This window comes from Jaculus jaculus, chromosome 8 (assembly GCF_020740685.1).
Source record: "Jaculus jaculus isolate mJacJac1 chromosome 8, mJacJac1.mat.Y.cur, whole genome shotgun sequence".
Taxonomy (NCBI): Eukaryota; Metazoa; Chordata; class Mammalia; order Rodentia; family Dipodidae; genus Jaculus; species Jaculus jaculus.
Genome location: NC_059109.1, coordinates 102,074,743 through 102,089,934, shown reverse-complemented (window position 1 = coordinate 102,089,934; position 15,192 = coordinate 102,074,743). Strand labels below are relative to the sequence as shown.

Sequence of the window (15,192 nt, the reverse complement as noted above, 5' to 3'; positions counted from 1 at the left end):
AGCATTTTTATTTTTTTATTTTGAGAGAGAAAGAGACAAAAGCAGATAGAGAGAGGGAGAGAATGAGGATTTCAGGGCTCTAGCCCCTGCAAACAAACTCCAGATGCATGTGCCCCCTTGTGCATCTGCTTACATGGATACTGGGGAATCAAAACTGGGGCCATAGGCTTCACAGGCAAGCACCTTAAACACTAAGCCATCTTTCCAGCCCTATATCAGCATCAGCATTTAAGAAAAATATTTATTTATTTACAAATAGACAGGGGAGAGGCAGAGAAGAAGGAAGGGAAGAACATGGGTGTGCCAGGGCCTCCAGCCACTGCAACTGAACTCCAGACGCATGCTCCACTTGGTGCATCTGGCATTACATGGGTATTAGAGAATCAAATCTAGATAGATATGCTTTGAAGGCAAGTGCCTTAACCACTGAGTTCTCCAGCTCTCCATCCCCGTATCAGCATTTTAATTGTTTTCATACAGTGAACATCATTAAGGTGCTGGTCTACCATAATGGTATTGTCCTACTACCTTCTGGTAAAGTGGTGAATATTCATCTACACACATCAGTGTAGTGATCAGAAACTAGCAATTTTACTACTGTAGTCTGGTCTTAGTTTACACATTATGATCATGCTTAATGTAAAGGCTTTTGAAATCTAAAGTAACAGGGCATATAACATTTTCAATAAAATTACAAGAAATGAAAGGGATATTTATAGTTTGGTGTCCACAGAAGGCCTATATAGGTCAAGGAAACAGGAAGAAAAATCCTTTCATGAGAAAATGTTCATAGTTTGAAGTTTAAAAGAACAAAAGTGGTTAAGAGCAAGGGCTGGAGAGATGGCTTAGCAGTTAAGCGCTTGCCTGTGAAGCCTAAGGATCCCGGTTCGAGGCTCGGTTCCCCAGGTCCCACGTTAGCCAGATGCACAAGGGGGTGCACGCGTCTGGAGTTCGTTTGCAGAGGCTGGAAGCCCTGGCGCGCCCATTCTCTCTCTCTCCCTCTATCTATCTTTCTCTCTGTGTCTGTCTCTCTCAAATAAATAAATAAATAAAATTTTTAAAAAAAAAGAGCAAACCCAGACTTGGTCACTTATATGCAGTTTGGTCGTGGCCAGTCCTATTTTCATGTACAAGAAGGATACAACAGCAATATTTTAAGAAGTAGCTGAATGCCAGGATCAGTGGCACATGCTTTTAATCCCAGCACTTGGGAGGCAGAAGTAGGAGGATCACTGTGAGCTTGAGGCCAGCCTGAGACTACAGAATGTGTTCCAGGTCAGCCTGGACTACAGTGAGACCCTACCATGAAAAAAATAATAATAAGTATAAGAATGAATCAGCAAGATAATAATGTCAGGCACAGAGCCTGAATATACTCAATTCTTAAAATTGGTAGCTAAAATTATTAATTTGCCACAAATGACTCCACCAGTGGGTGGAGCAATGGAAGCTTCAATACAAGCTTTTTGAATCCATATCTCATGGGTAGCCTTTTCGATGTTCACATTGTTACAGGACATACAGACTGGCTGTTTCCTTAGACTTCTTGCTATACATTTGTCACTATACATTGAACTGCCCATTACTCTCTCTAAGAGTCTTAAGTCCCGTGAAGTCATGAGTGAGGTCCCTTCTTGGTGTGTTTCAAAATTCTTAGGTTTTTTTAAAATTATTTATTTATTTATTTGAGAGCGACAGACACAGAGAGAAAGACAGGTAGAGGGAGAGAGAGAGAATGGGCGCGCCAGGGCTTCCAGCCTCTGCAAACAAACTCCAGACGCGTGCGCCCCCTTGTGCATCTGGCTAACGTGGGACCTGGGGAACCGAGCCTTGAACCAGGGTCCTTAGGCTTCACAGGCAAGCGCTTAACCGCTAAGCCATCTCTCCAGCCCAAATTCTTAGGTTTTGTGTGAGCACGCATGTGTGTTTTATAAGGAATTGAATCCAGGGTCTTGTATATGCTAGGTACATTCCCAGTCCTGTGATAAACTTCAAAAACAGTCATGAACTTATTTAGCTAGGTACTTACAAAAGATAGATGATATTAAGCCTCCCAAACAGCTTCTGAGTAAATTTTCTCATGAGGTTTTTGATACAGTAAATATCCTGTGATTCTGTTCTTCGGCAGTGCACTACTTCTACTTTTCCTCTGGGGGAAGTGAGTATGGACATGTTTGCCCTGTCCCAAAAGAAAGAGAAAAAAATCCACTATTAATCTGAGATGACAAGCTAGTTACAGTACTCACAGGTTTGACCAATGATCCAACTTCCATATGGTCAGAATAAACAGGCTGTGGGAGTAGTACTGTGACACATGTTCCCCTGGGGTTGTTGGCAACAATTTCCACAGCAAACCTGCTAAAGAATGAGGTTTCTGAGGACTGGCCTGTCTAGAACTTCCTACAAATGTATTCTTTGTTTTCAACAAAACTGCTTTAAAATATTCTAACAATGGGATTTTTAAACTTCAAAAAGACTCATTTACTGATTCAATGTCCTGTCATATTTAACCAGCCACTGTATCATATGAATAAAGAGTTGCAGAGAGCTGGGCATGGTGATGCACGACTTTAATCCCTGCACTCAGGACGCTGAAATAGGAGGATGGATCGCTGTGTGAGTTTGAAGCCAGCCTGAGACTACATAGTGAATTCCAGGTCAGCCTGGGCTAGAGCAAGACCCTACTTCAAAAATCCCAAAAAGGGGAGGGAGAGGAAGCCTGACAGTGGCTGCCCATATTCCAAATAGAGTTTGCTAAACTGAAGCTTTGAAGGATAGCAGATCAGAGATTGTTCAAGACAAAAATAAAACAAGGCTATGGTCAAATAAGTATAGGAAATGCTTCTTACAATAGCCTTTCTGAGGGATCACCATCCTATTACAATGTTTTGGAAGTGTCTCTCGCAAAAGCTCATGTGTTAAGGGTTCAAATCACCAACCTGTGGCACCACTAGGAAGTGATGGAGTATTTGAGAGGGAACTGGTTCCATGAGAGTGTCTCTTAATGGGGATGCTTATCTCCATTGCTGTTTTGTGGCACTGAGGTGAGCAGCTTCTCCCACTGCACACTCCCACAATGATGTACTGTGCTGACAGAAGCCCAAAATAGGGCCAAGTGGCCACAGACTGAAGCCTCTGGAACCATGAGCCCAAACAAACTGTTCTTTATATTTTCATTATCTTGGGTATTTTTTCACAGTGATGTCAATGACTTCCAGAAGTTCCATAACAAAGAAAGCTGCTCTCATTGTATAACCTAGGTTTCCCACACTTTCTGAGCAGACTGTCTGAGGGCAAAGTCTAAGTTCCAGAAAGATGCCATCAGAAGTGCTGCTGACAGCAATAGACAGGCACAAAATGGATTCTCATTGTCTGCCTTTTTTCCATTTATCTTTCCTCTTCCCACCTTCTTAACCTTCCTTCATTTTTTCCTAGAGAAAAATTATGTATCATATATGAACTACTGAGCTGAGAAATAATAAGGAAATTAATTTTTCACCATTCTTTTGCCTCAGATAATAATATGGAACATTTTTTGCACCATGGAAGGCTGTCCAGAGTTGCTCTCATTGTAACCCCTAGTCTTCCTCTACAGATAACTATGACAAAAATTATCTCTTCCAATTTTTCAACATCATAAAAATGTAATTATATAGCTGTTGCTGTCAGGTTCGCATTGCTGGTAGAAATCACCCAACCAAGAGCAGCTTGTGGCAAAAAGAGGTTTATTTTGGCTTATAGGCTCAAGGAGAAGCTCCATGATGGCAAGTGAAAACGAGTGCATGAGCAGAGGGTGGACATCACCCCCTGGCCCACATAAGGTGGGCAACAGGAAACGGAGAGTATGCCAAACACTGGCAAGGGGAAACTAGTTATAACACCCATAATCCCTCTTCCAACAGTACACTCCCTCCAGGAGGCATTAATTCCCAAATCTCCAAGAGCTGGGAACCTAGCATTCAGAACACCTAAGTTTATGGGGCACACCTGAATCAAACCACCACAATAGCCAAACAGTGAAAGCAGTGTGTGACACACAGCTAAGTGCTCAGTATATACCAACCATCATTACCAATTTTAAAACTATGGTTTTTCTTATATAATATACACATATTTATATAATTTGTATATAATATTTGTATATAATTTGTTTCTTAATAGTTGTTCAGATATGTCAAAGAACTTAAATACTGAGATGGCTTGGAAGAGTGCTGGACTTCAGGCAAGGAAATCAAATGCCAGAAGCAATGTGATTTGCTTCAGGTATACATATTTGAATTAAAAATAGAACCCTAGCATCTCTATCCAGCATAGCTTCTCCTACTCCCCACTGTGGAGTCTGTGAATAACAGTCCCCCATCTTCACTGTGTTTTGGTGCTCAGATTAAACTTCAGCTGGACTGCTCTTAATCCCAAATCTTTAGGTGGCAAAAGTATAAAATATGGGATGATCAGGGGAACCTGGAAAGACATCAGGTTAACAGCCAGTAATCCCCTACCCTTAACCAACTCCACAAGCTTACAGAGAAATTTTATCAGCATACCCTAGCCCTTGGGGACAGCCCCATATTGCTCAAGTTCACAGAAACTGAGAGGAATCCAAACATGCGAATTTGTCTACTTCTGAACAATTTCCCATTTTACAATGAGAAAATTAAGAGTAGAGCAGTCTGGATGTTTCCAGAAAGTTAGCAAGTCATATGGGTTAAGTGTAAGCTTGGTTTTTGCCTTGGACAGAGCAGAGTGGTAGAGAAAAATTTCTCTATGTGCTGTGTGGTCTGTGTGGCATAGCCTTGGTGACACAGTCCTGCTATGAATTAGGGAGCTCAGGCCATCTTCAGCTTCAGTCAGGTGTAGCCTGGTAGAACTGTGGGATCAGACTGGTAAGTCTTCACTTTGCAAGAGACAAAAATCTTATCTATGGAATGCCTCAAAAACTTGAGACATTTACTATTTTTTTCATACTCTACAGAAAAAAAGGACATATTTCATTAAGCTGTGGCAAAGCCCTTCATGTATTGTCATTGTAGATCAACTGAATAGGAAGGCTAGATATCAGTGGGTGGTGTTCAGGTAAGTGTCAAAGGAATATGGAGCAGGCTGTGAAATGCAGCTGTTGTCACTCCCTGGCTGTGTGACCTAGGGCAAGTTACTTAGCTTGTATGTATGCCAGTTTCCTCGTCTGTAAACTGGATATATTATGCTGAGCTCAGTGTTTTATAAATGAAGTATTGTGTGCCAAACAGTGAAAGCAGTGTGTGATGCATGGCTAAGTGCTCAGTACGTAATAACCATGATTACCAGTTTTAATATTGAGCATAAATAGACATTCTCAGGATACAAAATGGTGGATATCCAGAAGCTGCTCACAGCTTCCACTAAGCATGAAGCTAAGGAAGACAGAGATGAGCAATGCTTGCTTGGCACCTCAGTTTGCCTGGGTTTCTCTATACTGTTGATGCCTACAGGGTCTATCAATCCCTTTGTTGTGGATATATTCCTTCCTAGATAAAATAATGCATTTAACCAGACTCCAGTAAAATCCTAATAGTCTGAAAGGATTCCTTTCTAAGATGGCTTTCTATAGGCCAGGAGCCATATAAGTTGGTTTTATGTTTAAATGCTGTCATTATTAAATTTTATTTTTAGAATTACAATAAATTAATATTTCATCATTGTGAAAAGCACACAGCTTTACATATATATTCTGGTTTTATTGTGGTAAAATATATACAATATAACATTTACCATTTTTTGTTTTGTTGTGTTTTTAAATATATGATTTAACTATTAGAGAGAAAGAGGCAGATAGAGAAAGAATGGGCACACCAGGACCTTGGGCCACTGCAAATGAATTGCAGATGCATTCGCCCCGTTGTGCATCTGGCTTTATGTGGGTACTGGAGATGTGAACCTGGGTACTTAGGTTTCAAAGACAAGTGCCTTAAGTACTAAGCCATTTCTCCAGCCCTCATTTTTAAAAAGTTTTAAAAATTACCATTTTAGCCATTTTAAGTGTATGTTTCAGTGGTTACTGACACTACTGGTCAGCCGTAACCACTATTCATTGGCAGAACTTATCACCTGAAATCCTTTTTTTTTTTTTTTTTTTTTTTTTTTGAGGTAGAGTCTTGCTCTAGCCCAGGCTGATCTGGAATTCACTATGTAGCCTCAGGATGGCCTGGGACTCACGGCATTCCTCCTGTCTCTGCCTCTCCAGTGCTAGGACTAAAGGCATACACCACTATGCTGGCTTTGAAATCCTCTTTTCATACCTTTGATCCCATCCAAATAATCTCTTTTTGGACTGGCATATTGTACTTTCAAACAGAATTTTCTATTTTATGGGCTTACATATAAACATGTGCTATCCTTGGTGGGATGGGAACATAGTCCATTAGGAAAATAAGCACAGGTGGATATCTCACTTCAAAAGCCTTTCTCATTACAACCATGGGAGAAGGGTTGGAGAGATTGCTTAGTGGTTAGGCACTTGCCTGTGAAGCCTAAAGACCTAGATTCAATTCCCCAGTGCCCATGTAAACCAGATGCATAAGAGGGCACATGCATGTGGAGTTCATTTATAGTGGCTACAGATCCTGGAATGCCTCATGCACTCACTCACTCTCGCTCTCTCCCCAAATAAATAAACAAATATAGGAGAAGCATTAGCAAGCACTAGAATGACAGTCTGGTTTCAAAGGAAGTAGTCAATATCTGTCTAGCTATTTAAGTGATTAAATGTTCAAAAAGCCCTTGTGATGAGATTAGTGGAGCTATCACATTTTCAAATTTATAAATTTTATCCTGTCCCTTAACTGGGTAGAAATAGACTTTAATGATGATCCCTGTTGAAGCTAGCTATACTGTCATTCCTGGTTTTGATGTGAACGTGCACACAAAGTGAGAATGAGACAACTTTGTGAAATATTAAATCATGAGCTAATGCTACAAATATACAAAAATTTGAATATAATAAGAAAGTATACTTAGAGTCATGAATTTAAAAAGAAAAAATGGGCTACAGATATGGCTTAGTGGTTAAGGCACTTGCCTGCAAAGCCAAAGGACCTAGGTTCAATTCCCCAGGACACATGTAAGTCAGAGGCACCAGGTGACACATGTGCCTGGAGATGGTTTGCAGTGGCTGGAAGCCTAGTTGCACCCATTCTTTTTTCCTTCCTCTCTCTCTCCCTCTCTCTCTCTAACAAATAAAAAATAAACTATTTAAAGAAAAAAAAGAAAAGAACAAGGAAAATCTAATTATGTGGTGGTTTGATTCAGGTGTCCCCCATAAACTTAGGTGTTCTGAATGCTAGGTTCCCAGCTGATGGAGATTTGGGAATTAACGACTCCTGGAGGGAGTGTATTGTTGGGGGTGGGCTTGTGGGTGTTAAAGCCAGTTTCCCTATGCCAATGTTTGGCAAGCCCTCCTGTTGCTGTGGTCTACCTTATGTTGGCCAGGGGGTGATGTCCATCCTCTGCTCATGCCATTGTTTTCCCCTGCCATCGTGGAGCTTCCCCTCAAGCCTGTAAGCCAAAATAAATCTCTTTTTCCCATAAGCTGCTCTTGGTTGGGTGATTTCTACCAGCAATGTGAACTGGACTGCAACAGTAAAGTGGTACCGAAGAGTGGGATTGCTGCTAGACACCTGACTGTGTGGCTTTGGCCTTTTGGAGCTGATTTTCACGAGGAATGTGGGAGGATTTGAAACCTTGGCCTAAGAGATGCCTTGCAATGCTGTAAGTACAGCTTGATGGACTGTTCTGGTCTGAGCTGCAAGACCTGAATGCAATAAGAACTATGGACTGTGAGGTTTGGCTTATGAGGGTAAGAAAGAGCTTTGCTTGGACTGGGCTAGCAGTTTGTGTGAAAAGCTTGCTGTTATGCCTGTGTCCTGAAAAGTTGTGCAGGGTTGCTTTGTGTAGAAATGAACTGGTGTGTGCAGAGGGATATGGCACAGAAAGAAAAATCTTTGGGTGAACTGTTGCCCATTCAGCTGCAACTGAAAGATTACAACCTTTGAGACCGGGCTAGCTGACCTGTGCTGGGGCAACAGGAAGAATGTAGACTCTTTTGAAAGGGCCTGAGTGCTCAAGGAGTGTCCTGTTCCTCAAAGTCTGCTTTATTACCCCCTGGATTAACAGATTGGCACCCTACCTGGTATCATGGAGTATAAGAAATGCTGGAAAGAGGGTCATTGAGTTTGCAACACGGTCTTGTTTTTGGAAATGGCCATGGGCAGTGAGAAGCAGGTTTGCTGGTTGCCTGCACAGAGACCCAATGGGGCCATGAGGATGAACTGTGGCTTGCAGTGGAGGACTGTGAGCAGCCTAGCTGGAGGGGTGGAATTGGAATTGCAGAGACTTGTTGCTGGTTAGAATTATCGGACTTAAAGATTTGTCACTGGCTAGAGTTGCTGGACTTGAAGCTACAGAGTTTGATGTTTGCTCTGGTTGTTTTAAATATTGTATTGGTTGAATGTTTCTTTGCTATGCCCAATGCCATCTATTGCAGTGCGAATATTTATTCTGTGCCATTATGGATTTTTTGAGGTTATTTTTTGGTATTATGGCTCAGTTAAAAGAGCTTGGACTATGGGATGTTTGAACATCATTGGGATTGATAAAAACTATGGGACTTTTAAAGTCAGACTGAATGCCAAAATAAGCCAAAATAAATCTCTTTTTCCCATAAGCTGCTCTTGGTTAGGTGATTTCTACCAGCAATGCAAACCGGACTGCAACTACTTAGATGCCAATGTCATTGTGAGCAGTGACTCAGGAAGTGCTCAGATCTGATCTACTTTTATACTCCATCAGCTTAGCATGGAACTCGATCTAGCATGGAACTCAGTCTAAACAGAGATTTGGAGTAAAATGATGCTTCTAGTATGGACTTTGGAAGGTTAAGCCCTTCTGTGAGTGTGGGGAATCTAGAAAAATTATATGTACCACTGCAAGGAAGTGACAAAGAAGCTCTGCTCTACATAGAAACAAGCAAAAATACTTCTAAGGAAGTCCAAACTCTAGATCATTGTGGGTTAGCCATCTTAATTTCTTCTGGTCCAGTATTTAATGCCAGCAATGAGAAAGTAAAGGATATTGAAAGAAAAAAAAAAGGGGGAAGGAAAGGGAAGAGAAGGGAGAGTGTGAGAGGAAGAAGAGAAGAGAGAGGAAGCAAGGTAGGGGAGGGGAAAAGGAAGGGGAAGAGAAGGGAGAGGGGGAGGGGAAAAGAAAGGAGGGGAAGAGAAGGGGGAGGGGAATTGAAGGGAGTAGGGGAGGAGGAGGGGGAGAGAAGGGAGTGGGGGAGGGGAGGGGAGGGGGAGAGAAGGGAGTGGGGGAGGGGAGGGGAGGGGGAGAGAAGGGAGTGGGGGAGGGGAGGGGAGGGGGAGAGAAGGGAGTGGAGGGAGGGGAGGGGGAGTGGGAGTGAAGGGAGTGGGGGGAGGGGGGAGGGGAGGGGGAGAGAAGAGAGTGGGGGAGGGGAGGGGGAGAGAAGGGAGTGGGGGGAGGGAGAGGGAAAGAGAGGGGGAGGGGAAGAGAAGGGGAGGGGAAGGGGAAAAGAAGGGGAGGGAAAGGGGAAGAGAAGGGGAGGGGAAGGGGAAGGGAAGGGAGAGGGAAGGGAGGGGAAGGGGAGGGGAAGAGAAGGGAAGGGGAGGGGAGGGGAGGGGGAGGAGAAGGGAGCAGAGAAGGGAGAGGGGAAGGGAAGGGAGCAGAGAAGGGAGAGGGGAAGGGAAGGGAGCAGAGAAGGGAGAGGGGAAGGGAAGGGAGCAGAGAAGGGAGAGGGGAAGGAGAAGGGAAGGGGAGAAGGGAGGGGAGAAGAGGGAGAGGAAGGGGAAGTAAAGGGAGAGGGGAGGGGAAAGGGAAGGGGAAGAGAAGGGAGAGGGGAAAGGGGAAGAGAAGGGAGAGGGGAGAAGAGATGGGAGAGGGGAAGGGGAGAAGAGATGGGAGAGGGAAAGGGGAGCAGAGAAGGGAGAGGGGGACAGGAAGGGAAAGAGAAGGGGAGGGGAAGTGTAGGGAGATGGGGAGGGGAAGAGAAAGAAGAGGGGGAGAGGAAGGGGAAGAGAAGGAGGAGGAGAGGGGAAGTGGAGGGAGAGGGAGGGTAAGGGGAAGAGAAGGGAGAGTGGCAGGATAAGAGAAGGGAGGGGGGAGGAGAAGGGAGAGGGGAAGAGTAGAGAGAGGGAGTGGAAGGGGAGAAGAGAAGGGAGCAGGGGAGGGGAAAGGGAAGAGAAGGAAGAAGGAGAGGGGAAGGAGAAGAGATGGAGAAGGGGAGGGGAAGAGAAGGGAGCAGGGGAGGGGAAGGGGAAGAGGAGGGAGGGGGGAAGGGAAGAGAAGGGGTTGGAGAGAAGAAGGGGAAGAGAAGGGAGAGGGAGGAGAAGAGAAGGGAGTGGGGGGTTTGAAGGAAGAGGGGGAGGGGAAGAGAAGGGACAGGGGAAGGGGAAGACAAGGAGAGGGGGGAGAAAGGTGAAGGGAAGATGAAGGGAAGACAAAGTAAGCATAACAAGTAAAGGGAAAACAAAACAATCCCTGCGTAGTATGGAGGTCAGCAAGAATTTTAGGTAACTGATACTAAAAGAGACTGTCAATTAGGCATGCTTATAATTCTTTTTCGTTTTTCATTTGAGAGAAAGATGCAGAGATAGAATGGGCACATCAGGGCCTCCAGCCACTGCAAATGAACTCCAGGCACATGTACCACCTTGTGTATCTGGCTTACACTAGTACTGGGGAATAGAACCGTGGTCCTTTGGCTTTGCAGGCAAATGCCTTAACAGCTAAGCTATCTCTCCAGCCCTGCTTATAATTATTAGAAATATATAAAGATATAAATCACAAGAGAAAATAGGTAGCTATTTAAAAGAAAGAAAGAATAGGAGGCTAGGGTAATGGCTCAATGGATAAAGCATTTTCCGAACAAGCAGGGACAACTGAATTTAGAACTCTAGATTCCACCTAAAATCTGGAAGCTGTGGTGGACTTCTATAATCCATTAGGCTGATGATAAGATGAAAGGCAGAGGCAGGAGATAAGATGGGTGAAAGAGACAAGAGAATCTTCCACAAGCTTACTAATCAGCCAGCCTGGTGAACAAAGCAGTGAACAATGAGCCATAAGAAACTATACCTCAGGTGAGATGGAAGGTGAGAACCAACACCTGAAAATATCCTCTGACCACTACACCCCTGTTCTGTCTGTCTGACTCTCTCTCTCTCTCTCACACACACACACATGCGCACACACACACACACACACACACACACACAGAGAGAGAGAGAGAGAGAGAGAAAGAGAGAGAAAGAGAAAGAGAAAGAGAAAGAGAGAGAAATGAAAAGAAAACCAGAAATTTAAAGTGGAAAATACAACTTTCAACATTTAAACTAATTGTATGGATAAAATCAAATAAGGTTGAAGAGAAAAAAATAAACTGAAAGGCATTTATGAGCAAATTATCTAAAAAGGAAGTGGAATTAAAGTATAAAATGAGATAAGAAACATGTAAGATTGAAAACGTTCAACTTACAGGGATCTTATAGGGAATATCTGAAAATAATGGCAAGAAATTTTTGGAATTGATAAAGATGTATGTGGTGGCTCAATTCAGGTGTCCCCCATAAACTTAGGTGATGTGAATGCTAGCTCCCCAGCTGATGGATATTTGGGAATTAATGCCTCCTGGAGGGAGTGTATTGTTGGGGGCGGGCTTAAGGGCTTATAGCCAGTTTCCCCATGCCAGTGTTTGGCACACCTTTCTGTTGCTGTTGTCCATCTTATGTTGGCCAGGGGGTGATGTCCACCCTCTGCTCATGCCATCACTTTCCCCTGCCATCGTGAAGCTTCCCCTCGATCCTGTAAGCCAAAATAAACCTCTTTTTCCCAGAAGCTACTCTTGGTTGGGTGATTTCTACCAGCAATGTGAACCGGACTGCAACAATGTATATCTTCAGTTTTTCTATTTTTTTTAATATTTTTATTTATTTGAAAGCAGAGAGAAGCCAGGTGTGGTGGCACACGCCTTTAATCCCAGCACTCGGGAAGCAGAGGTAGGAGGATCACCGTGAGTTCGAGGCCACCCTGAAACTACATGGTGAATGGTCAGCCTGGGCCAAAGTGAGACCCCCACCTCGAAAAGAAAAAAAAGAAAGAAAGAGAGCGAGTGAGCAAGTGAGCGAGCAGGCAGGCAAGCAGAGAGAAATAAGAGACAGAGAGAATAGGCATGCCAGGGCTTCTAGCCTCTAGAAAAAACTACAGACATACGTGCCACTTCATGCATCTGGCTTTACATGGGTACTGGGGAATTGAACTCAGGTCATTAGGTTTTGCAGACAAATACCTTAACCACTGAGTAATCTATCCAGCCCAAATCTTTAATTTTGAGCAGAAAAATATATCCTAAACCTCAAACACAAAGAGAAAATATTAAAGCAAAAATATAAAACAAAAGAATGTCCATGAAAGAATATTTTTCAACAGCAAGAATACAAGCTTATGTCAGGGGATGGGAAACAACTTCTGTGAAGGGCCGAGTAGGTATTCTAGGCTCTGGCAGCCCCTGCTCTGGATGCAGAGGCACACTGTGTAGCACAGTTCCAAACAGAGACAACATGGACATGAATGAACACGTCTCTATCCCAATAAGATGTTTCTTACACACACTAAAATTTGACATTCAAAACATTTTCATGTATTGTGTCACATTCTTTTAAAGTTTTTCAAAGCTTTAAAGTGTAAAAATATGTATATATCCTTAGCTCAAAGTCATACAAAAACTAGGAAGTGAACTGAATTATACTGATGGGTTATAATTATCAGCCCAAAATATTATCTAGAATAACATTTTTAAGTACAAAAAAATCATTAACTTCTATACCTAACTAAACAATCATAAAAAATCAAGATGAAATCAAAATAATTATTACCATCCAAAGCATTTGCATGAAAGAACTAGGAACACACTCTAAGGAGGACCACAATTATTAGAATGGAGTAGCATGCAAAGGAGGGGTTACAGGAAAGCAAGGTACACATGCAGCTACCAAAACAAGCACAGGTGGCAAAAAGGTAATGATCACAAAATTTCCTTCAAAAAGATGACAGATGTGATATTGCTAGATACATATGTATTTTTCCCAAATACCAAGAGTCTTGTAACAGTGAAAACACTCTTAATTAATGATCAAGCCATTAAAAAATATGGAAGCTACTCATCCAATAAGATTAAGTACAGGCAGTTGTCTCCCAAGATAAGATAGTTACATATTGTCGGTCAGGCTTGGAGTCACGGAATTCTTATTAGCTACCATCAGAGGAATCTCCCCTGCTACAATTTCAGAGGAGGGAAGTGCAACATCTATTGCTTCACTGAAAGTCCTAGGCATGTTTACATTTCTCATAGATAAATTGATTATACTCAACTTAAACTAATATGTCAGAAACATTAAATATATGATATTCCTTTAATAGAAGCACTTGCCTGAGAAACCTAAGGACCTAGGTCTGACTCCCCAGAACCCATGTAAGCCAGATGCACAAAGTGGCGTATGCATCCAGAGTTCATTTGCAGTGGCTAGAGGCCCTGGTCTGCCCATTCTCATCCTCCCTCTCTCCCACACCCTCCCTCTCTCTCCCCCTCCCTCTCTCTCTCTCTCTCATAAAAAAAAAAAAAAATTCCCAAAAAGATAAAAAGAATTGAGCTTGGGGAAACTTAAAAGTGTATAAAACTGAGCCGGGTGTGGTGGTGCATGCTATTAATCCCAGCACTCGGGAGGCAGAGGTAGGAGGACTGCAGTGAGTTCAAGACCACCCTGAGACTACATAGTTAATTGCAGGTCAGCCCGGGCCAGAGTGAGACCCTACCTCAAACAACAAACAAAAAAGAGGGTATAAAACCAGTTGCTTCACAAACTTATCCACCAGAGTTTGGATTCCCAGAACCCACAGAAAGCCCATAAGCAAGTAGCCTCTGTAATCCCAGCAGGTCGGTGGTGCCAGGGGAATCCTAAAACTAGTGAGGCAGGTAGGCTTAGTGTTCAATAGCAGTAAACCAAGGTCAAAGCCCAGGACTGGCACCCCAGACTGTCTTCTGATTTCGACCCATGAGCATCCCCTCACCCCTTAGGCTCACAAGTTCTGTTAAGCAGTTGTTTACGCTACTCTACCATACTAACACTACATACATATATATACATGTATGTATACACACACATATACAGTATATAATAAATATAATATAATGTAATATAATATAATATATACAGTATAATGCCACTGAGTATTTAGCATAGAATTCTTTAATCCTAAGGAAATAGGTGTTTTCTACCTTATATAGTTGAGGGCACTGAGGATAAGAAAATTTAAGTGAAGAATAAAATAAAAATTTTCACACCACTTCATGACCACAAGGCCGGGTGATTTGTTACTCTCATTTATTTTCACTTTTCCTAACATCTGCCTTTTTAAATACCTCTTGTAGAGACTAGTTAGTTAGAAGATGGGATTTCGGGGGGGAGGGGTTGGAGAGGGGGAAGAGAGGGTAATGGGAGGAAATTATGATCAAGGTATATAGTCTACATTTATGGAAGCTGTCTGTAAAAATAAAAAGTTAAAAATGAGTCTTGTAGCTGGGCGTGGTGGCGCATGCCTTTAATCCCAGCACTTGGGAGGCAGAGGTAGGAAGATCTCCGAGAATTCGAGGCCACACTGACACTACATGGTGAATTCCAGGACATCCTGGGCTAGAGTGAGACCCTACCTCAGGGATGAGTCGTGTTATTCAAAATTCCAGCCTTCAGAGATCATCCTCTGGTCCCTTTCCTAGGGAAGATGGAAGACTACAAGGCCTAGCATGCAAAGGGGCGACGGCGGCGCGGGAGTGCGCTGGCCCGCCTGGCACGTTGGGGATGATGGTTCCATAGCCCGCCACCCGCGAGCTTCCAGACCCCAGCCCAGCCCCTACGCCCCTCGCCGGGTGCCACAGCCAACGACTCCGCCCATCTCCGGAGCCGGGGCCAGGGATGCGCGCTTGGCACTCGGGGACCCAGCCTCGCGTCCCTGACGGGGAAGCCAGGCGGCGCCACCCACCTCGCCCTCGACTGGCCGACGCCGCTCGGCCCGCTCCTCTACCCAGAGGACGCGCAGTTGGTTGCCACGGAAACGACGCGGCTTCCGTCGCGGCGCGGGCAGCGGCCAAAGGTC

The 15,192-nt window shown here is 43.6% G+C and overlaps 1 protein-coding gene across 2 annotated transcripts in view; it reads right to left on the bottom strand.

The window, feature by feature from the left end:
- Cfap61 (cilia and flagella associated protein 61) overlaps positions 1-15,155 on the bottom strand; it is a 330,508-nt gene extending 315,353 nt beyond the window's left edge. Inside the window, exons 1-2 of one of the 2 annotated variants that reach the window (XM_045156198.1) lie at positions 15,079-15,155; positions 2,030-2,179 (exon numbers count right to left, since the gene is read on the bottom strand). In XM_045156198.1, coding sequence (XP_045012133.1) covers positions 2,030-2,172 — 143 coding nt within the window. In that variant the 5' untranslated portion in view covers positions 2,173-2,179; positions 15,079-15,155. Of the gene's footprint in view, positions 1-2,029; positions 2,180-14,749; positions 14,821-15,078 lie in introns of those variants that run through there. The other variant, XM_045156199.1, reaches the window with a different exon arrangement.
- Positions 15,156-15,192: the final 37 nt, after the last annotated feature.